At 37.6% G+C, this 23,163-nt stretch overlaps 2 protein-coding genes and 1 non-coding gene across 3 annotated transcripts; 2 read left to right on the plus strand and 1 right to left on the minus strand.

The window, feature by feature from the left end:
* Nucleotides 1-360: 360 nt before the first annotated feature.
* LOC118271849 (beta-1,4-galactosyltransferase 4) lies at nt 361-7,873 on the minus strand. The gene is made up of 9 exons (XM_035588092.2): nt 7,222-7,873; nt 6,594-6,659; nt 6,138-6,209; nt 5,216-5,351; nt 4,201-4,298; nt 3,459-3,642; nt 2,739-2,861; nt 2,016-2,111; nt 361-1,016 (listed from the first exon to the last, which is right to left on the minus strand). Exons 1-9 carry the CDS (start codon nt 7,442-7,444, stop codon nt 719-721), a joined length of 1,296 nt encoding a protein of 431 aa, XP_035443985.2. The 5' UTR covers nt 7,445-7,873; the 3' UTR covers nt 361-718.
* A 3,045-nt stretch (nt 7,874-10,918) lies between these two features.
* On the plus strand, nt 10,919-11,025 carry LOC118272285 (U6 spliceosomal RNA). Its single transcript, XR_004783347.2, has one exon. It is a non-coding gene; the product is annotated as a U6 spliceosomal RNA (small nuclear RNA).
* Nucleotides 11,026-11,325: 300 nt separating this feature from the next.
* LOC118272133 (beta-1,4-N-acetylgalactosaminyltransferase bre-4-like) lies at nt 11,326-18,813 on the plus strand. Its single transcript, XM_050693673.1, has 10 exons — nt 11,326-11,406; nt 12,480-12,671; nt 13,509-13,574; nt 13,885-13,962; nt 14,373-14,511; nt 14,608-14,705; nt 15,200-15,395; nt 15,938-16,066; nt 16,674-16,769; nt 17,925-18,813. Exons 1-10 carry the CDS (start codon nt 11,346-11,348, stop codon nt 18,106-18,108), a joined length of 1,239 nt encoding a protein of 412 aa, XP_050549630.1. The 5' UTR covers nt 11,326-11,345; the 3' UTR covers nt 18,109-18,813.
* Nucleotides 18,814-23,163: the final 4,350 nt, after the last annotated feature.

The following is a 23,163-nucleotide window of genomic DNA, read 5'->3' on the forward strand; positions in this document are numbered from 1 at the left end:
CACGTTGTTCATAAATAGAGGACCGTAAGATCGGGTTTCTTTGACCCTAGGGGGTAACTTTGACCCAAACTTTTAGACCAATGAAAAACTACTAAACGCTTTGTTCTGGATTCCTATTGGTTATAGAATTAGGGTCAAAGAAACCCGATGTTACCGGGACCTATTTTATAAAGTTTAAGTATCGTAAAGATATAACTTATTAATTATGATCTAAGATATAAAGATAGACAAATAATTTATGACAATAATGAAATCATTCTGGGTAAATAGAAATCAACACTCTAATTTTAATCGAAATTTTTAACTAATATTCGATTTTTAACATTTCATTGTGTCGATCTTAACCAATACTCATGATTTTAAAATTGACTAGCAAACCCGGCGAACTTCGTTTTGCCAATAGATGGCTTCGTTTTATGTAACAACGCCATTGTAGTACATGGTAATGTATCAGAGATGGCACTGTATGTGAAAAATTATTCTCCCTGTTTTCCTGCTTTTCTCTTGAATTTTTTCCTGAATTTTCTTTGCTATGAACCTCACGGAGCCCGAGATCTTTCCAACGAATGCAAAACGATGGAAATCGGTTCGTGCGTTCTAGAGTTATAGCGTCAGGGTGGAACACATTACTAATTTTTAAACTTTAGAATAACTTAATTTAATACGATTTCCTCATGATTTCACACACTGTCACCGTACCTTACCCGTGTTCAATAGATCAATAGTTAATAGACTTATAACTAAATTTTTTAACAAAAGTTTTCATTGTCGTCTTCGATTTTAGGGGATCGGGATAACCGAGTCTGAATTCTTCTAGACCAAACACTATACTGTCGCCGTAGACCTCCAGAAGTCTGTGTATCAAATTCTTTATATCGAGTTTCATTTTTGTTGGATTTACATCGGCCAGAATGTGCGTATACAATTTTTCTTCAACCACCTTTACTAATCTGTATACTGTTGTTATTAGACCTTCTCTTTGAGCCCTCTTCTTGGATATCATGAGAAGTAGACTTCTGTAATAGACGACAAGAAGAAATACTGGTTAATACACTTCTCAGGTTCAGCAATGCTTTTCTGTAACTTCAGAATAGCATTGACAGCAATGCTATTCTGAACTTAACTCATACTAAGGGTACAGACCCTTAGTATGAGTTTGCTTTATGTTGAATGAAAACGAAACGAGAGCACGTTCGGCGCTCTGATTGGCCGGCGCGAATGAACCAACCAATAAGAGCGCCGAATGCACTTTCGTTTCGATCTCGTTGAACGTAAATCAAACTCGTACTAAGGGTACTGAACATTGCTTAGGTTACCGAAGGCCCAATTACCCCCCTTCTCAATCTTCCCAATCCCCGATTCTCCAACAACCCTTAAATACCTAACCCCAAAAGACCAGTAAGACACTTGTAACACCTCTGGTGTGTTGTGTGTCCATGTGCGGTGGTGATTGCTTACCATCAGGTGATCCGTATGTACTATAAAAAGAAAGCTGAAACACATCAGGCGTCCACTTCTGACATCTGCGTCTCTTAAGACCTCTCGACCTTTAAGGGCGGCCGTACACGGACTGTTCGAGCAGTTAGCGGCTGTGCGAAATACACGAACCGCTCGAGCGGTCGGCATCGACTGCTTGAGCTGTCGGTTGTTGACTGCTCGAGCTACGCTACCCAACTGTTCGAGCAGTTGATTTTCTACTACAGACGAGTTAGACGCCGCGAGGCCGCAAAGGGCGGGGGGAGGGAAGTCGGAGAGCTGTCGACTGCTCTAGCGCAGTCAACGGCTCGAGCAGTCGGTGTATGCCTCGCAACCGCTCGCGAGCGGTCGACGGCACGATGGAATTTCATTATGCAGTTGACGGCTTGAAGCGGTCGCGACTGCTCGAGCAGTCGTGTGTACGACGGCGAAAGAATGGCTATAGTTCATCGCGCAGTCGCGGCTTCAAGAAGTTGGTTATGCTTGAAACAGTCCGTGTACGGCTGGCCTTAGATCTAAGTCCAAGAACAATGGATTACTTCTCTGATCCCTCCTTATTGCGTTTGTGAGTAAGTGTAGCATAGCGGCCATACGTCTCGTTGTACCGAAACATGGTAATGTTTTGACTCTCAATTCTGAAATAAACAAAGTGTATTTTTGTTATGTTATCGGCTTAGTCACGTAATGTTTGGACGAGGAACTCGACTAGTTTCAAGCCATGATAGAGGCTCATTCATGAGCAGCATTCCGCGACACACGACGCGGCGATTGTCGCGCTGCTACTGATTTTTATACTCGGAAACTATCTATCGTTACAAGAAAATTCTCAGTAGTAAGTAGCATGGAGTCTGGAATTGTGTTCAGTGTATAGCAATAGGCTCACCCCCTGTTACATGAGACTTATAACACAAATGGTGAAAAATTGGTGTACATTGTACAGTGGCATTACGTGCACCTCTGCCTTCAAGGTTAAAAGGCTTGACGTTACATATCTAATATATAAAATTCTCGTGTCACAGTTTTCGTTGCCATACTCCTCCGAAACGGCTTGATTTTGATGAAATGAATTTTGATGAAATTTTTTGTGCTCATCCGGTATCTATGAGGATCGGCCAACATCTATTTTTATCCCCCTAAATGTTAGGGGTAGTACAACCCTTTTTTTTTTAAATTTCCGCGGACGAAGTCGCGGGCAGTAGCAAGTTACCAAAATATCAATGTACTCACTATCTACATTAAAGTGTGAAAACAGTTGGTATCACCTGTTGTATAAATCGTCGTCTTCTCCGCCCCAGTCCCAGTAGAAGTTAGAATAGCCATTGACCTGTCTATATTGTTCTGGAGTGAGGGCAGTGACCCCGCCGAAGAGAGTCGGGTAGAGGACACTGTAACAAGACATTTTTATACATAATAATATAATACTAGCGTCTGCCAGCGGCGTCGTCCGTGTTCTCGTGGGATAAAAAGTGGCCTATGTTTTATTTCGACTTTTCAATACAATAAAATATTTAAAAAATAATCACACTTTCATTCATAGATTTTATGATCTAAGTACATATTTTTCGAATAATTCCTATATAATTTTCTCGAAACTAGTCTGGTATCTGCCTTACGCCCCAACCGTCGCGAGAGACACTCCGGGCGTCGGGAGTCGCGCGGCGATCTACGGCCACCGTAAGTGCGGGTCTGCGGACGACGAGCAAGGGTAGTTCACCGCTCGACCAGAATCACACCCGGCGTGGGGCGCGTCGCGTTCTGCGTGCCATCAGACCACCAGTTGGGCTGATGCCTGATCCGGAGCTGCGGACTACCTAGCGGGTTTACCGGGGCTCCGGCTCGAAAAGCAGGAGAAAGAACGGGGTGGTTTTTAGTCAGTAAGAGTCTGACACTCCCTCTCGCCTCGCCCAAGGCGGGAGAAGTCATTGGATGATATTCTCCCTTAAAAAAAAAGGAGTAAAAAAATAGCGTATTGCCTTACATACCTATAATTCAATGATTCTACAGAAGCAGCCAAATGCAGTGGATGGTCAGAACAGGTGTAGGAGATCCTCTCGTCCTCAGGGATCAGGTCCACGTCGTGGAAGATCAGGCAGTCCCAGGTACCGAACCGCTGCGTCTCCAGGAACGCGGCGTTGTATAGAGTGCCCTTGTTGAACTTTTCCTTCCCTTTTAAAATAAAATAAAATAAAAAGGAAACTTAACATCCGTATACGACTTGTAGTCTATTCAGAACTTTGATAACTTTAAACATAAGTGTTTTTGTATTGTTAATATAAGAAAAACAGATTTTCCAGAAGATTTTTTTTTCGGGCTGTATTTTAATGTCCACGTGGATCGTGGATATATCTCTATTATATAAAAATAAGTCGGGTTTTCCTTCCTGACGCTATAACTCCAGAACGCACGGACCGATTTCCACGGTTTTGCATTCGATGGAAAGGTAACGGGTTCCGTGATGTTTATAGCAAAGCAAAATTAAAAAAAAAAACGAGAAAAGAGCAGATGGCGAAACGGAGTTCGCTGGGTTTGCTAGTTTTGTATAAAACCCTTAGCAGTGATGTCATACGATATTCCAAACTGTATACAGCGCAAAAGTTTTGAATCTAGTAAAATACAATTATTGATTATCTTTAAATTTTGGCCCAACAACAACAATAATGGGAGTATCCGCCATCGACAATGGTGTCAACGACAGACATGGTTTTGTAACACTCTGTATCTTACCATATTGTTCTATGACGAAAATTCTGTACTCCAATAATTGTTGTCTCAGATATTTATGTATATGAAGCAAGAAAATACCAAGGTTCACTCGGCGATCTCTGAAAATTAGGAAACACATTAATATTATCCTTTAACATTTAACGTGGAGCCCGCTCAACGTCCACAGACGTCGCCGCAGGCCCAAAAGGAGATGGCGGGACAAACTCAACAGCTATGACAAGGATTGGCCGCAAAAAGCTTTAAACAGAGAGGAATGGAAGGAAGGTAGGGAGGCCTTTGTCCTGCAGTGGGAAGATCATAGCTGAAATCTGAATCTAAATCTTTAACATGAACAGCATTCTGAATTTCTGACAGGCCACTGCTAGACTAGGTATAGCACACTCAATACATCGAGCGTTCAAAATATCGAATGTTTGTTTGATCGAGCGTTCAACGCATCGCATTAATTCTATCGAAAGACCAATATATTTTTTTAAGAATATGTACAAGAAAAACACAAAATTTACTAATAAATCACATATCGAGTATTTAGACATTCGATTTATAGTGGTCGATTATTTGTCATTCGATTTGGCATACACCCATCATTATTAGCCCGCAGGAAGATCGGTGATGTTTCACCCCCGTGCCTCAGAAAGCATGTAAAGACGTTGGTCTTGCGCTTGACCTATTTTCGATCGTGTGGAGACCCACCCATGGCTTGTGAGAGTGAGGGTACAGAGAGTGGGCTATTTAGACAGACCTGGGGCCTTAGTCTAGCTATTACAAGGCCCCTGGTTGTGTCAGAATGGTCGATCACTGATCTCGCAGTGCAAGAGGGACGGAGTTATGTAGGTTGTATAGCTCCATCCCTTTTGCTCTGCTCAATGATCGACCATTGTGACACAATTGTCCGTAGCAGACTAAGGCTACCCTGGTCACCGTTATCAGTGAGGCTTTATCTACCTTGTCTGGCTGGTATTGGTGAAAATGGGTAGTACGTTATATAAAATGGGTGATACGTCTAGTTAGTTACCGGTACGGCACAATGATAGCCACACGTTGCCTCGCGCGGCAGAAAGTCGGGGCGAAGTACCCTCCGGGCTCCACGTGGTCATTAATTTTCGCTACCCATTCTAGATCCACTTCTCTTTTATCCACTGTTATAGGTCCTGTAAAAAAATATATATATGTATAGTTAAACCTCATTTCTCTACATTTCTATTCTACCTTTTTGTCTCCGATACAAACTGGGAGCCTACTTCGGATCTCGAATCCGAAGTTTCGTTTAATTTTCGGCCTTAAGTTTCATTGATTTACTAATGAAATTACTTAAAATAACGTTTTAATTTTTAATTTCAAATCAAAACCTATTTATTTATCTTCATTTCATTCGTTCATTTTTGTTCACAAAGATTCGCAATAAATGGAATTGTAGTACGAAATTAGCGAATTTTCGGACGAAACTTCGTTTTTCGTTGAATTAGAGTAGATCTTTTGGTTTCTTATTTCCTTCCTTACCATAATGTGGTACAAGAGAATTAAATGATTTCTCTCTTTTTTGGAGAATATAAGTAGCAGAAGCTTTAGGTGCAAAGTATAAAAAATTAGATCGAACTGCTACTTCCAGAAATTAACACTACAGACGATACGACACTACCCGCGGTTTTGCCGGCATGAATTTATGTCTGGTCCTTTTTCGTATTCCAGAATACATGCACACATAAATTCACGAGCTGGTTAAGTAGATACAGATAAAAGAGGTAACAAACTTTTGCATTACAATAATTATTTACTTGGAACACAAAATTAAAAGTGCTAGATGCCATACTCAGAGATATTTAATCATTACTTAAGCTGCACCTTAGTAACGATTTTGTTTCGAAAACAATTGTTAACGACTGGGTAATGTAAGCATTAAATGACTCAGAGTATGGCGATGAAAGAAAGATACTTGCCCAAAAGATTGCTCAATGGCCATAATTCGCAAAGTGCCTTCGTTCCAACTTCCCAAAATTTTTTTGTTGTACCTTAAAAATACATACAAATAATACAAATAATATTGTTTGATACAAATAAGTAAGTTAGTAAGTAAGCAAGGGAAAAAGATATCATACTACAATAAAAGACGCATATTGGGTGATACAGTGCTGTTCAGTACTAAAGAGATTTAAAAACTATTTTTGGCAATAGGCTCACCCCCTATTACATGGAACTTATAACACAAATGGTAAAAAGTGGGTGGACATTGTATAGCGGCGTTACGTGTCGTAATGAGCACCTCTGTCTACCCCTTCGGGGATAAAAGGTAAATTGTGTATGTGGCATTTTGTGTTATTGTGAGCACCCTGCTCACCTACTTATATGCTTGCTTATTAATAAAGAAAAAAAAAATACATGATAGTATTACTAACCGATATTTTTAAAACGTGATTTCATTGCCATGAACCAGTAATATGAAGAGTTGTAGTGGTAGAGATCTGTGAAAATTCATATAATTAGGCTCCTATTGCACCCACGGGAGGTGTACCTACTTAAAGTGGGGAGAAGTAAGAGAAGACTATGTTAGGAGTTTGATGCAATTAGGGTAGATGACTAATTTGTATTTTAATGTCCGCCTGGAAGATTATTTTAAAATATTAGACAAGTATTTTCTATTTTCTTACAGAACCAAATACTTTCGAAAATATATTGATCTTAAATATCGCGTGGCGTCAATTCCAGGTATGTTTTATACGTGGAATAGACATATTTGCCCTCATTCCTAAACTTTGATTCGTTTTATCTAAACATTGTTATCTTATACGACGAAATAAAAAAATACGTAATTATTATTTTATCGGCTTACTCACGTATTTGTTTGACGAGGAACTCGACTGGTTTCAAGCCATGCTAGAGGCTCATATTCATGAGCAGCATTCCGCGACACACGACGTTACAAAATACGTGTCTAATATGTCTTCATTACCTAACTGACGCACTAAAAAGATATTTAATTTTCATACCCCATCATCATCCCTATTACCATGTCATGCTACGTACCCATTGCGATTCTCCTGCCATTCTCCAAGGGATATTTGTAGTAATCCTTGAGGGCTAATTCTCGCGTGTCGTTAACGACATCATTCTTTAGGTTTTTAGCACTCGATGTATTACTACTGTTGTCTCTCAGCAGGTCGAAGCAACACTTCAATATAATAAATAGGATGACCAATCCAACGCAGCGATACTGCGGAAGACGGGCACAATGGAACCGGCAACGCATTACTGTGGTTGTGGAGGCCTATGTTATGATGAGAGTCGAAGTCGCAATGGACTCTTCTGTCACACGTCAGTGTCTATTGTACATTGTGGTCAAAATGCTGTTCCGCTTGGTAATATGCTCAAAGGCGTTGCTTAAGAAAACGATGGCTAATCTAGGAACTGGAGGGTTCCAGGAAAACCCCTTGGCAGCACTGATTCTCTGGTCACTGGATACGCCCTTCTTAATCAACTGAAGAGGAACAGCTTTCAGGCTGCTATTTCTTATGATTCCCAAGTTACCGAAATTCCACATTTGAAGTGTAATGATGTTGTTAATGATTAATAAAGAGATAATTTTAATAAGAATATTTGTAAATACGGCATTGCAAATGTTTGTTCACGTTTCCAATTATACTTATTATACTCTTTGCCAATTATTCTGTTGTGTCTGTTTTTGTCTATGAATTGATTGCAAAAAGTATTACAAGCTTATTACAAGTATTGTTTGGCAAAGGAGGTCGTGGTTTAGTTTGTTGAAATAAACCTCTTCTCACTTCCTTCAGCTAGTAAGGCCTTACTGGTTCGCCTCTAGACATTGTGCTAATGCTTCATTGAGTACCTTTTACAGAGTCTAATTTATCCAAGGACTGGTATCGATTTTAGTTCTGTAAGTTACATGAATTAGATTGTCTCATTGGTCACGATATCAGACGTATGTACGTTTACGTACGTTTCGTCTTCTACTTCCTATCTCTAGAACAAGGTAATTTAAAGAGAGCCAATGACATTATTTTATCATCTCTAATTTTCTTTTTACGATCCAGATGGATCCAGATCCTTCGCTGAAGGCTGATTGATTAAATAATACTGATTATTTTTAACTTCTATCATGGAGCTTTATTAAATAGCACCACTGTTGGGCAAAGACAAGGCAATGGAAAAAAAAATAAAGATCAAAGAGTATTTAGGACTAGAGGACAATGGCTAGGATGAAGTTACACGCAGGTAAACAAATATTCTTTAAAAAAAGGAGTAAATCTTGACGTTTGAAATATGTCACTTGGTTGGCAGAAGTAGGAAATTTCTTTGAGTAAGGATTAGCTAATGATAATATATTAAAATTATTTTGTTCTCAATCAAATAAATAAGCGTAAAAATATCAAAATATGATTCGCGTTAGAAGTTGGGACATCATCAAAGTCTACAGTCTAAGACAATGTTGTGCCTGCCTGATAGTATCTGGGATCCATTCTCGGTACTTTCTAGGGTCCTGTCCGAGACCTGGGACGACTCGGAAATAAATCACCTAATTCCTTAATGGGGCCATACCTGGCTAAGTTATTGGGGATGTCACTAAAATTGTAGGGAAAAATGGAAAATAAATATTAGAAATTGACTTAGTACTTATAGGCTTTAAAATATATCAAAAAGCCTTTAAACTTGACTGCCTATTTTAAAATAAAAATATGGATATAATTGTCTGAGGACGTCAGACGTTTAGAGCTTCTTTTGGACTAATCATGCGCAGTTCTGGATTTCTAAAACTGACAAAATAACCTATGTAAGTAAGTATTACGTACCTTATTATGCCTAAGGCAAAATTACAAAGACAAAAAATATACTATTTAATAGTAAAAATATTTAATACTATTTAATATACTATTTAATAGTATATTTTTTGTCTTTATCTTGGTTTTCGGTGGAGTCAGTGGATGCAGGTGGCGGCTTGTCGTTCTACGTGGAGGACTAAGGGGGATGCCTTTTAGAGACATCCATTGCTGAACAGCAATGGACGTCTCTCGGCTGATGATGATGATCATAATTTTGTTGTTGGTGGTCATCTATCTGGTTGAATGCACTTTGGTGTTACATACTAAGCGTGGCCCATGCTTATTTTTGAGAATTTTCTTTATAACAAGATTTTAGCTTCAGCTACCTATAATAGAAACTACTACAATGTAAAATAATTTTGAACACAATGGGCATTTTTGTTTTTCCACAGTTCAGCATTTAGAAGATGGACTTCTAATTCGCAATGGATCAGAAACAGAAGCGCATGATGTTCATCATCTCATGATCCTTAATGTGGATCAAATATAAAAAAAATGATGGAGAACTTAAACAATGTTTGCGCTCGCCGAAAATGGGTGGTCTTGTTGTCAATTATAATCAATTATTCTTGTGTTTGAGTGTTATTACAACGTGGTGGCAAACTCCATTCAGCTGCAAAGTGGTAACAGCTAAACCAAAATGACAAGATAACTCACAGGTTTGAGTTTTGGAAAGCTGGACTATTTCATTTCAAATATTCCTTTAGGAATTCTCTACATTCTTCCATAGGTAAGTGCTTTTTTATGCGGATAAGCCGGTAAATGAGCAGACGGATCACCTGATGGTAAACAATCGCGGCCGCCCATGGACACTCGGAACACTAGAGGCGTTACAAGTGCATTGCCAGTCTTTTAGGGGTTAGTAATTTGAGGATTGTTTTGGTATCTGGGATTTAGGCGACAAACTGTGGATGGTAAGCAATTAATGTCGCCTCTAAATAATTTTTTTTACTTTAAAGGCGCCTAGCTTTTTGGGGATAAAATACTAGGGAGTATGGGATTTTTACCTCACTAAAACTACCCCAGTGGCCATCCTCAACACCTGTGTGAAGCACCGAGTCCTCTTAGTAAACCTGCTCCGGAGATCCCAAGGTGCAACGCCTGTTACGGCACATCTCTTGGGCGCCTCTGAATACCTACTACACCAAACACCAGACTTACAACTGGATTGGCAGCTGGAAAAAGGGCAGGGAGGAATTCGGGGGGATTAGGCCTCCGGTAACCTTATTCACATGGTCCTTTGTTTTCTCAACAGATACCTATTTCTGGAATTTTATATTCGACGCGAGGAAGGACCAAGCGCAAATTATTAACTAAGTCAATTTAAAAAAATATTCTCACATTTTAGTGGACATCGTTCAATACAAATTATTATTATTAGATATATGTATCGAAAATGTATTAAGAGTCAAGTAGCGTTTAGTTTTGGCAAAAGTTTTTTTCAAGTTTCATGGTGTAAAAACATCATAAATACACTATGATTTCGAAAAGAAAACTCTTTGCCACTTGTAATTAGACGCAGTTTTCTTTAGATGTATCTAGGTTTATTTAAATAATTATTGGATTTTTTTTAAATGTATCTACAATCGATAGCCAATAAGTCGAAATTGGATTGTAATTGTTTGGGTGAATGTGGGATTCGATTTCTTTTTGTTATATTGTTTTGTCTTGATTTGGTATTTTTCTTTACGTATACATAAAAAATATATTTAATTAATTAATTTTAATAAAATAAAGTAAAACTATGAAAACGCAAACCTGTGTTTTTTTTTTTAATAGGATCTTTCCGTTTTGCCATTAGGTACTTAGGTAATAAGTTAGGTAATAGGTAATAATACAATTCTAATAAGTATATTATACTTAGGTAGGTACCTAAAAACAAATCGGTATTTGCTTCGGCAGTACATATACTAAAACTGGAACGAAGCAGAGAAGATTAGCATGGCCCCTGCGCAAGAATGACACGCAAAATCGTGAATTTTACATTTTTCTGGAGCTGTGCACTACCTAGCGGGTTTACCGGGGCTTCGGCTCGAAAAGCAGCAGTAGGAACGGGGTGGTTTTTAGTCAGTAGGAGTCTGACACTCATCACCTCGCCCAAGGCGGAAGATCATAGGATGATTTTCCACGATAAAAAAAAACTCACTAATAGTCCTAAGTTAGGCAAGCGAAGTCGTAGCAAAGAACATGTCTTGTCTAAACCGAATTGTTTGCAAATACACAAACTAGCTATTTGTACACATCCTTCGCATTTAGAAAATTGCTTATTTACAAAGTGTCGGTCTATGTGTCATTGTGTGTTCAAGACTTAATATGAACACATATTTTCCTGTGAGAAAGATTATTAAAGCTGTTTCTACACAACGCTGTTCTAGTAAGTATTTTTTTTAAGATTTTCCAACTCACACATTGTCTTAAAAGTTGCACGAACTCCGAAACTACCATAAAAAATGTTTCTAGTTTCTGTCAGCTACTTCGCCCACGTTCTTGTCGGATAAAAAGTAAGCCTTTGTGTATTCCAGATAGAGAATACAATCCCGGGATCCCGAATCTCGGGATCCCGGGATCCCGGCCGTTTTCTTGTCCCGAAAATCCCGGGACTGTACTTGGCTAATCTCGGGATTTTTAGGATTGACATTAAAGGAAAAGTTACAGCTGGAAATTGATAAGAGTATGAATTCCCCAGATCCTAAAGTACAAATACAAAATGAATCAGGGTTGGCAAATAGTATTAGACGTGAAATGAGCCTGTTCGAAAATGGAGGAACTCGTGGATATCACTTAGAAATAGCAAATAAATATCTAATGTCTATTCCTCCAACCAGCGTAGAACCTGAGCGAGCGTTTTCAGCTGCTGCTTATATTGGCAATAAACTACGAAGCAGGCTTGGAAGTGAAACGTTGGATGCTTTGATATTCCTGCGATTGTATTTTCGAAATTCTAATTTGTTTTGTTGTGTTGTCTTTTAAATTTCTTGCAAAAGTATTTTGATTGTTTTGTCAATTTTCGTTTCGTACTGTAGGTATTGTGTTGTTATGTGATTTATATTGTGCAACGATATAAAAATCAGTGTGGATTTTTTTAAATAACTCAAGTTCTGTTTTCATTTGAGCCCAATTAGAAACCACAAAGTCTAATCCCGGGATAGCCCCGGGATCCCGGGATTACACATTTAAAATCCCGTAATCCCGGGATTGAAAAACATGCTCGGGATTGTATTCTCTAATTCCAGATCATAATCTACTCCTGATCCAAATTTCATCCCGATCCCGTCAGCCGTTTTGAGTAAAAAACAAGTACACAAACTCACCAACATTCGCATTTATAATATTAGTAAAATGACATGAGACTCATAAAATAGCTTGTGAAAAATGCATTGGACCCATATGCAGACCTTTGTACTTAAATTATTGTAGTGTAGTGTATTGTGTATTTGGTATTTATAGAACGGGAACGCCATGCATCTCTTCAAGAATGTCTGGAATCTGTCAAAGATCACCGGAGACGTCGATGGAGGTGGAAACCCTGGGGCGTCCTCGTGTGCCTGTCGGCTGCACTGCTGTACTTCACCGTGACTAAACATCTCGACAAAATATACTACGAGAAGATTGTGGAACAGGAACTGCTTGATGAAAACTGTAAATTCTGTTTCAAAATTAACTAAAAATCACGGTTTACCTACTGTAGTCTGTTGGCTGCGCACGCTACTCATGATGAAGAGTCCTTCTGTGACTCGAAACTAGTAGAGCTTTTCTCCATTAATTTACGTGAGTTAACCGTGATTTTTAGTTAATTTAGTTTGAGTTACGTAAATTTAATATTTTTGCGTACCTAATATAAAGTATAACGGCACATAATGATACACTTTTTGTTTCCCGAAGGCATTGGCATTTGACAAAGTCCCACACATATCATTGTCTATCTAATACAACGGGCTCAAGAAAGAGCTGGTGGTGACAACTGGATCTAACACCAAGTAGGTGTTACATCCAGTTGTCACCAATTGGGTAGTATCGTCGGTCAAAAATAAATTATTACAACTTTTCAATACAATAAAATATTCAAAAATAATCACACTCTCATTCATAAATTTGATGAACTACTTAATTTTCGATTTTTTCTAGCTAAATTTCTAGAAATAAGTCTGCTATTTGACGTCAAAATCTGATGACGTCATAATAGAGTATTTCATACAAAGTTCATAGAAAATATCGTTTTTGACGTTTCGAAAAAAGGATTGAATTTGACTAGTAGGAAACTAGCCTATTTTGTCATGAGTCCTTTGTTATGGGATGTCTATTCGATTGCTATTGCTATAAATAGCGTACAAATCCAGACTCCATACTACAACTAAGAATTTACTAAAGCCAGAAAGCCCAATGATACTTGAAATAACCTGGAGGACACTTCAGAGGAATTAATTAAGTTATGGAATCTATAGTGAATCTATTACTCTTTAAAAATTATCGTTACAGACGCCGAGAATCTTAAAACATCCTCAATTGATACGCCCCACAATGTCAGCGCTACTACCGAGGCAAGTAAGTAATTTAATGCAATACATGGCTGCACGATTGATACTGTGGTCAGGGGCCTTAGTCTGCTATGTAGGTTGTATAGCTCCATCCCTCTTGCACTGCTCAATGATCGACCATTCTGACACAATTGTAATAGCAGATTAAGGCCCCAGGTGACCGGGTGCTTTGCAACGTGTCGCGGGTTTTATTCTCGCATCGGCCAAAAAGTGATAATGGTACTTTCTGAGTGTCTTAATAAAATTGTTGATTTCTTATGAAACCACACCGTGTAGCAAACTGCTAAATTAATATTATGTTTTATTGACTGTTTCAGAGACTCCATCAGTAAAATACAACGATCTACCATTCTGTATCCGCAGAAGACTGCACAATGAGACATTGAAGGCATTAGGTATTTTCTTTTTTTTTACATAATCACACACAATACAGTTTTCTGCATTTAAAGAGGCCCTAGAGACCCAATTACCCGCCGCCAATCTTCCCAATCCTCGATTCCCCAACAACCCTTAAATTGCTAACCCCAGAAGGCCAGTAACGCACTTGTAACGCCTCTGGTGTTTCGGGTGTCGGTGGGGGCGGCGATTGCTTACCATCAGGTGATCCGTCTGCTTGACGACTATCTCGAAGATATAATGCTATTACTGAGAGCGTTTCACAAATCTGATAAGGCCTGATTCAATTGGTATTCTCTTCTACCTATTAACTACAAATATGAAGCCTTACCGGCTTAAACATAAAGAAAATACTTCTATTTCCTATCTGAAATAATCAATATTAAACTAATATTTCCATGTGTTTCAGCAAAATTCCACTTGAATTTGACCAGTGTGAATATATCACAGGAGAATGTTTTTCCCGGCGTTCTTAAAGGAGGTTCCTATCATCCACCGGAATGTAGGAATAGATTCCGCGTCGGAATTGTTGTACCTTCACAATACAGGTGGAGGATTAAAGGCTAGGCTATTTGGTTTATTTAATCGCTTCATTTGTTTTATTACAGATAAACCTCATGAATAATAATTGTATTGATTTGCAGGAACCGAGAACAAAATCTTGGTATTTTCCTAAACAACATCCATCCGTTCTTGATGCGTCAGAAGCTTGAGTATCAAATATTTGTCATCGAGCAGGATGGTGAGCTGTACCTAAATATTGTTTAATATTCGATACTAACAATCAAATGAATATGTACTATAGATAGTCTGAGACTTCTGAGACCCTGGTGCGGGTTTGTTTTACGTTTAAATTAACGACGTTCGGCCCTCTGATTGGCCAGATGCAATTAACTAACCAATCAGAGGACTAAAAGCAGTAATTGTTTGATAGCATTAACCTTAAAAAACACTCGAATTATGCCCTCTGAATATTTGTTAAGACAAATCTTGGTAATGTACTTTTTATAATAACTATCGTGAGACATACTAAAGTAACTAAAAATCACGGTTTACTCGCGTGCGCAGATTGCGGCAACGTCGCGCAGCCTACTCTCGACGTCGCCGCGTCTGCGCACACTGCTCATGATGAAGAGTCCCTCTATGACTCGAAACTAGTAGAGCTTTTCTCCATTATGAGTGAGTAAACCGTGATTTTTTGTTAATTTGATAATGTCACTCATAAATATTTTGCAGGTAACGATCTATTCAACAAAGGTCGCCTGTTCAACGCTGGGTATAAAGAGATGATGAAGTTCAACAAGTTCTTCTGCGTCATTTTCCATGATCTGGACTTGCTGCCTCTTGACGAGAACATCATGTACAATTGCCCAACTTTGCCCAGGCATATGTGTGCCCACGTTAATGACACCGATATTCGAAGGGAGTTTAAGTAAGTTTTTGTGTCTTAGTTATACATATTTTATATGATATTCTTGGTGAGGCCTTTTGCTATCTCACTGTTTGGTCACTATTGTTGTATGTGAAATTATATTTTTCCATAATATTGGTAGGGACCACAACGTTTTAAACTTTACATTTGTAGTTAGATGTGACTTGTTTTTTTCTTATCATCAACATATCAACATATTATTAACTGCCACACTCAGAGACAATAATGATTACTTAATCTATTCCTTAGTAACAACTTTGTTCTGAAAATGATTGCTAAAGACTGGGTTAAGTAACAGTCATTCGATAAGTGTTGCGTACTAATTCTTTGATGCCTAGACTTGCTAGCTGTTGATTAAAAATATTCTATTACCGCCGTACTCAGAGTCATTTAATGATTACTTAACCCAGTCTTAAGCAACCGTTTTTAAACCAAATGGTAACTAAGGAATAGTTTAAGTGGTCATTAAATGTCTCTGAGTGCGGCATATGGTTTTTATAGTTAGGTAAGTTTATATAAAGCTAATCTCTTTACATTTCCAGTATAACATATTCGTTTAAATCCTTATTCGGCGGTGTGGTCTCAATGACTATGGAGCAGTTTAACAGAGCCAACGGTTTCTCCAACTTGTACTTCGGATGGGGGGCAGAGGATAATGACATGTTCTGGAGGTAAGGGGGCAATAATAACTTACATGCTAGAAACTAGTTGAAACCTTGATTACCTTATTTTTTTGTTTACGGGGGAAACGTAATGGTTTTAAAAAGGCGTCTAGCTTTTTGGGGGCAAATCTAGGGGTTTTGGGATTTTCACCTCATTTAAATCTTCCCGGTGGCCACCATCTGCGGAAAGGAGGCATGCACTATGTCCTCTTAGTAGACCAACCCCGGAGCTCTCTTTGAAACCTTGATTACCTTAGGGTTTTAAATTCATTATCCGATGATGATGATGATGAATTTAAAGCCCTATATCCGTCCACTGCTGCACATAGGCCTCTTCATAGCTTAGAATACTTATTTTTGTAAGAAACTATAATGAGACATACTAAATTAACTAAAAACCACGGTTTTCTCATGTAAATTATAGAAGAAAAGCTCCACTGATTTCGAGTCACAGAGGGATTTTTCATCATGAGCAGCGTGTGCTGACGCGGCGACGTCTTGCAGCCTACTGAATACTTATTATTTCCTTCAAGTTCGTCCTCTTACTCCTGGCGCCTAGAGCTTCCCCAGCACTTTAGGTTACTATGCTCCTGACTGAAGACCTTCCATATTCCAGGCTCCACGCTGCCGGGTACCCAGTGGTGAGATACCAGAAGTCTGTGGGGACGTACCTCGTGTTACCACATAAAAGAGAGCCAGCCAATCCATACAGGTAACTTCCTATAACATGTGAATAACATTTATAGAGAAAGGGTAAAGGTGGTAATTTGCAATATAACAGTTTTAACTGAAGTAACAAGCGTGTTATCTATCTATCTATTTTAATGGGACAAGCCCTTCTCGTCCTCCAAAACCACTACAGTAGATATAAACATGAAAACATCGGAACACTGAAGTCCGCCGCGTCCTAGGGACATGAATGACTGTCTTGGACCCCGCAACGAAATAAATCACAAGAAATATCTTCTAATTTATTCCTCTCTATGATTTATCTCTAATGATAATAATTAGAGAAGTACAAAAATAAAAAACTATAGTTTCCACTTCCCTCGGTGAATTTAATGCAGGAGACAGAATTACTTAAGCTTAAAGGCACAAAATAGACTGCACGACTGGGAGAAGCCCAGAAGCTAGGCACCACGGAAAGACTTAAAACTAAGTGGATCCTATGTCACCCTTAGTACGAGTTTGCTTTACGTTTAAAGTAATCGAAACGAGGGCGCGTTCGGAGCTCTGATTGGCAGGCTGCGTAAATTCCAACCAATCAGAGCGCCGAGCGGGCTCTCGTTTCGTTTTCGTTCATCATAAGCAAACTCGTACTAAGGGTAGCTGTTATACTTGCTAATAGGTAGGTACATAATATGTTAGTTGAGGTGTGGTTTGTTAGGTATTTGATAGGTCTACCGCAGATCACGTGAGATATTCCTCCTTGAATGTAATTAATACTGTTAATTAGCCGGGGAGGCATTCGATTGTGTCAAACACTAATTTAATTAGATATTCATGTGCTAACAGATATTTAATATTAATAATTGCGTTTGTATGTGTATGTTTGTACGTGTGTTGTACTCGTACATAGATATGTTTCTTACGATTGTGGGGTTAATTTTTTAGTCCCGAAAAATATTACTTTGTATCGGATTTATTCGATTGCCTGACATTTTGATGTGACACTTTTTTACTAACGCTTTTCGAGCTGGGCGCCCCGGTACTACTTTCCCTTGGTAGGTTTCGAACTCGCCCCATAGTGAATGAGGATTAGGTAGTAACTTAAACCTCTGGGGCACCACTACATAGTATACCTACATATTGTATTGTCATGACCACTATTTAATCAAAGATTCTGATAAAATATTTATCATTCCAGGTTCCACCTCCTCAGCCGAGCTGTGGAGAGGTACAAACAAGATGGCCTCTCCAACCTGGAATATTACGTCCTAGCTACGTATTTCCGTCCTCTTTGCACGCATATTGTCGTTGATATTAACCCTAGGGATGACAATATTACTGCCCTCAACCTTAAATGGGGTAAAAGTTATCATAAATTCTAATTATGTAAGTACTGATCGGCTGAGGTGAATTAAATCTAGAGAACCTCAAGCACCTTAAAGGCGTTCTTAACCTGTTGCGGCGTCGCCGTCACTCTAGAGCAGGGTTTCTCAAAGTGGAGTACACGGACCCCTAGGGATTCGCGACAAGATTTAGGTACGTAATGATGGCTTATGTGAGAGTGAGTTTTCACACCTGGTCATGATAAAAACTAAATACAGAAATCGACTTGTTAAGTACCGAGTCAGAATTACTCCTAACATTGAATCCATTTGCGATAATAAACAAGCACACCAATCACATTAATATTACAAAGATATTTCTTTTGATACTTTATACTGTTACCTTTTTTTCAAATGGAAACCTTATTTTCTTCAATAGTCAATTTTAGGGTGGTGTTCATTAGTTGCAGTTGTGTCAATTGGAAATTTTAACAAGGGTTCGTGGAGCCTAAAGTTTGACAGTCAGTTGCAGGAACGATCATTAAATTTTTAAAGTGACTTTAAATATTAATGAAGCTTTAAAGTGTTGCACAAAGAAGTATTTCTATCTTATTTTAATGCCGGATTAACTTTAATTAAAGAAACGTCAAATCGGGACTTTAGCCTATTTTTTACGTTGCACAAAACGTCATTAGCGCTAAAGGAGCATTAAATTGACAGTTTGGGGTTATAATTTTTAATGCCTAATCAAACATCCATTAAATTTGTTATTAAACTCTCAATTCTTTTGTAAATAGTGCTAGTAATATTTTTTTACTTTATTACAGTATTATTTATAACGTCCCTTTCAAGCCTATCATCTTTATTCGCTCCTTCCACGACGACGTCGTGTACCAGATAGGATAAATTTATTTGAAAAACATGACGGAGAAGAGTTTCGTGTGAGATACAGGATTTCTAAAGCTTTACGCATTTGCGAGATACTCAATTTAGAAACTGAAACTCGAAGAAATAAAGCTATTGATGGCCTCACATAGTTATTGATACTAGTGGCCGTCTAGTGGTCGAAATTCGACCAAATACGATTTAATTTACAATACCACTTAACATACGTTCAAGGATAATTTTTATTTAACGAATTGCTATTCGTTTTGTAAAATTCAAATTAATATATTCCGGCGCATCATGAATAACCAAACCTCTTCATTATATTAACCTCCTTCAATGAGAAACCTCTTTTCATTTCTTCTTCTTTTAATATCATCGCAATGTCTGTCAATTTGACGTTTTGTCAAATACGATAGGGGAAGGTGGGGGAATTAGGAACACTTAACTTAAAAGGCAAAAAACAGTATTTTCTCTTAAAAAAGGAATCAACTTTTATTAAAACTTAAACATTATTTATCTGTCTGCTTATAACGGAAAAAATATTTTTTAATTTCATGACACATATCACACACGTAACTTTTGCTGGTCTCTCTGGAAGTGCATTGCACATGTGCCCAAAGCTTTATCGTGGTCATGTGAATCTGATATTTGAACAGGTGGTGTCTGGTTCAGTCTGGCTGCATCAACGTCTCGCCTCATCTAAAAAAAATTGTATTGTAATACAAATATAAAAACAAATTGAAAATATGAACGTTCCCAATTACCCGCCACCCACCGTTCCTAATTACCGGCAGTCGATAATTTGAATAAAAATGGTCGCGACCTTCGATAGCATTATAAGTGAATCCTATAACACGTAAAATTTTAAAACGGATTATCCATGAAATAAACTTACGAAATATGGTGTCATTGTACTCAAAAATATGACATTTGCATCTAATGTATGAAAACACAAAATTTATAACAAAAATGCAATAAAAACATTTTGACTCACCGTATCAAGGTGCGTGCATCCTCCAGTTCCCACTGTCGCTTGCGCACTTAGGGGCGGGGGAAGCATACCTCGAATAGCCGCGAGACGGGATACGGGGAGGGGAAGTGGAACTTATCAACGTGTTCCAATTACCCGCCGTTCTCAATTACCCTACCTTCCCCTACTATGCATGGTAGTGTGTGTAATGTTTTATTTATTGATTTATTTATTTATTGATTATGAATGTACTTTATAAGCATTATTTATGAAAAATATTAGCGTTCTGCACTTCTCCTACACATAAACTATAAGTGTACCAAATTTTATGCTCCTACGTCCGCGCAATTTTCGTCATATAGATGTTTGTGATTCTTCGCTACTGGATCTACCGAAGATCAGCTTCCTGCCAAACATAGGCCTTCCTTAGGTATTTCCATATCATGCTCGGGGAATAGGTGTATTAATAGATGTATATACCTTGTTCTTTATAGAGACTGGGTAAATGCTAAAGAAGTGTTAACTATTAAGTAGTTATTTTTAAGAATAAATAAAACGACTTATCTTGTTTTAAATTAATTTATTTTATTATATATTTATTTTACTAAAATACCAAGCCACCGTCACATGGGCGTAATTCGTACTTCCTCTGTGGGTGCAATATTATACCATTCTTTAGTTAATTCTTTGCTTAAAAAGTTAGTAAAAGGGCGATGCATACTGCCTGAACCAGCCTGTGTTGCATCAGATACCATGGTTAATGAATAATACTGAAAATTCTTTCTACAAAAGGAAAACTCGAGACGAGTCCAATTATTCTCAATTGATCACAACAATAACAAACACCTGGAAGCTACATTAAATCTTCTCTCTTACAAACGGTGTTACGATACCAATGAAAGATAATTCAACACCACATTAAAGCAATTGATAATATTTTTATCGTAAAAAATTAGGATTTTTCCTAAATACAGAGATGACAGAAACGCTCATGATGACATTATTGACAACTAGGGCTGGTCAATGGTCATCTAGGATTTTATTCCCGCGAACCAAAAAGGTTGATACCTATTTTAAATCGGAACACATAATTGAATCGGTTCAGGGAATTAGAACAAAATTAGATATTTATATGTATTCCACTATTAAGACACTTCAAAATACATTAAATAGTAGCTAATTAAAATAACACATATACCTAATCTATTAAATATAGAGATGTTTAATCAAATACAAAATATAGATATAGGTATTACGTAAAAAATGTGATTAGCTCTGGAAAAACTCATAACTAAGTCTTAGTTTACAAGTAACTAAGTAGTAACAAATGGTATTGTATTGATTTTTATAGTGTCCTTTAACTACATGAAATAAATCGAGCCACGATCGATAAATCGTCATTTTAAAAAATCGGTTTCTTTCGAAGCGGGATTCGCATCCTTCCATCCTTAATGACAATTTACATTCAATCAGTTCCACAGAGTATACAAATACTACGTAATCAGTTCATTCAAAATATGTGTTTTAACTTGCAACACTTTTTAATGTAGTCTTTAGTTAAAGTCCCATTAAAGGGACCCGCAACAGTTTTGTGCAACGTCTTTAAATTTAATGGAATATTAGCGATAAGGACGGATTAACTAATGTCGATTTTAAAGACAGTTTTCTGCAACTGACTGTGAGAAACTTAGAACCCGAATCTTGACTAGAAGATAATATTGTGTAAGTAATAAAAGGTATTTAGGAGTGAATTAATTTTTGAGTTACTTACTTAACAAAAATTTAAGCATATAAATATGTTTTAAGTACTTCCCAACCGCTTTTGCAGTGGACCAAACAGCAGCAAAAATGTAATAATGTTAATATGTATGAGAATGACAGTCAGTTGCAGGAACGATCATTAAATTTTTAAAGTGACTTTAAATATTAATGAAGCTTTAAAGTGTTGCACAAAGAAGTATTTCTATCTCATTTTAATGCCGGATTAACTTTAATTAAAGAAACGTCAAATCGGGACTTTAGCCTATTTTTTACGTTGCACAAAACGTCATTAGCGCTAAAGGAGCATTAAATTGACAGTTTGGGGTTATAATTTTTAATGGCTAGTCAAACATCCATTAAACTTGTTATTAAACTCTGAATTCTTTTGTAAATAGTGCTAGTAATATTTTTTTACTTTATTACAGTATTATTTTGTCCCTTTCATCTTTATCCGCTCCTTCCACGACGACGTCGTGTAATTCCAGATAGGATAAATTTATTTGAAAAACATGACGGAGAAGAGTTTCGTGTGAGATACAGGATTTCTAAAGCTTTACACATTTGCGAGATACTCAATTTACAAACAAACTCGAAGAAATAGAGCCATCGATGGCCTCACATAGTTATTGATATGTTTGAGATTCTTCGCTACTGGATCTGCCGAAGATCAGCTTCCTGCCAAACATAGGCCTTCCTTAGTGTTAACAACCACTAGCAACACCAGACAGATATAATGTAGGATGTAATTATAATATAATAGTATTTAATTACTGAGTACTATTCATAGGAATAAATATATTAAACCTTTTTCGTCATTTCATATTAAACCTTTTTCGTCATTTCATAGACTACATAAACTGTTTAAAATAAATGTTAGCTGACATGGAACGTCAAATGATATATTTAAAAACCGGCCAAGTGCGAGTCGGACTCGCCCATGAAGGGTTCCGTAACAGCAAGTAGATGACATATTATAAAAGTTACAAAATAACTTGGTTTTACATAGTGTTTGTATGAACGACAAAATTATATTTACGGTTTTTGATATCTCGTTCAAACCAATTTTCGTTGTTAGTTTCTATTGAAATCTACACCATATATTTTTTTTTTGTTTTTTCACTCTCTTATTTTAAAAGTTAGAGGGGGGGGGCACTCATTTTTCCTCTTTGGAAGCGTCTAACTTTCAAACGGTTGATTTTGACGAAAAATGGTTTTGGGAACCTTTTGGATGGGTATGTTAGCTGAAAAAAAATTTTTTTGAATCAGTTCCATGTATGGATGTAAAAACCCTTTAATTTTTAAATTTAATAATTTTTATTCAAAATTCGAATAGCGGTTATCGAAATACATCAACCTACAGAGTTTCAACTATGTAGGCTCAACAGTTTCGGAAATAAATGGCTGTGACATACGGACGGACAGACAGACAGACAAACATGACGAATCTATAAGGGTTCCGTTTTTTGCCATTGGCTACGGAACCCTAAAAATGGCGG

This window comes from Spodoptera frugiperda, chromosome 5, assembly GCF_023101765.2.
Source record: "Spodoptera frugiperda isolate SF20-4 chromosome 5, AGI-APGP_CSIRO_Sfru_2.0, whole genome shotgun sequence".
NCBI classification, from domain to species: domain Eukaryota; kingdom Metazoa; phylum Arthropoda; class Insecta; order Lepidoptera; family Noctuidae; genus Spodoptera; species Spodoptera frugiperda.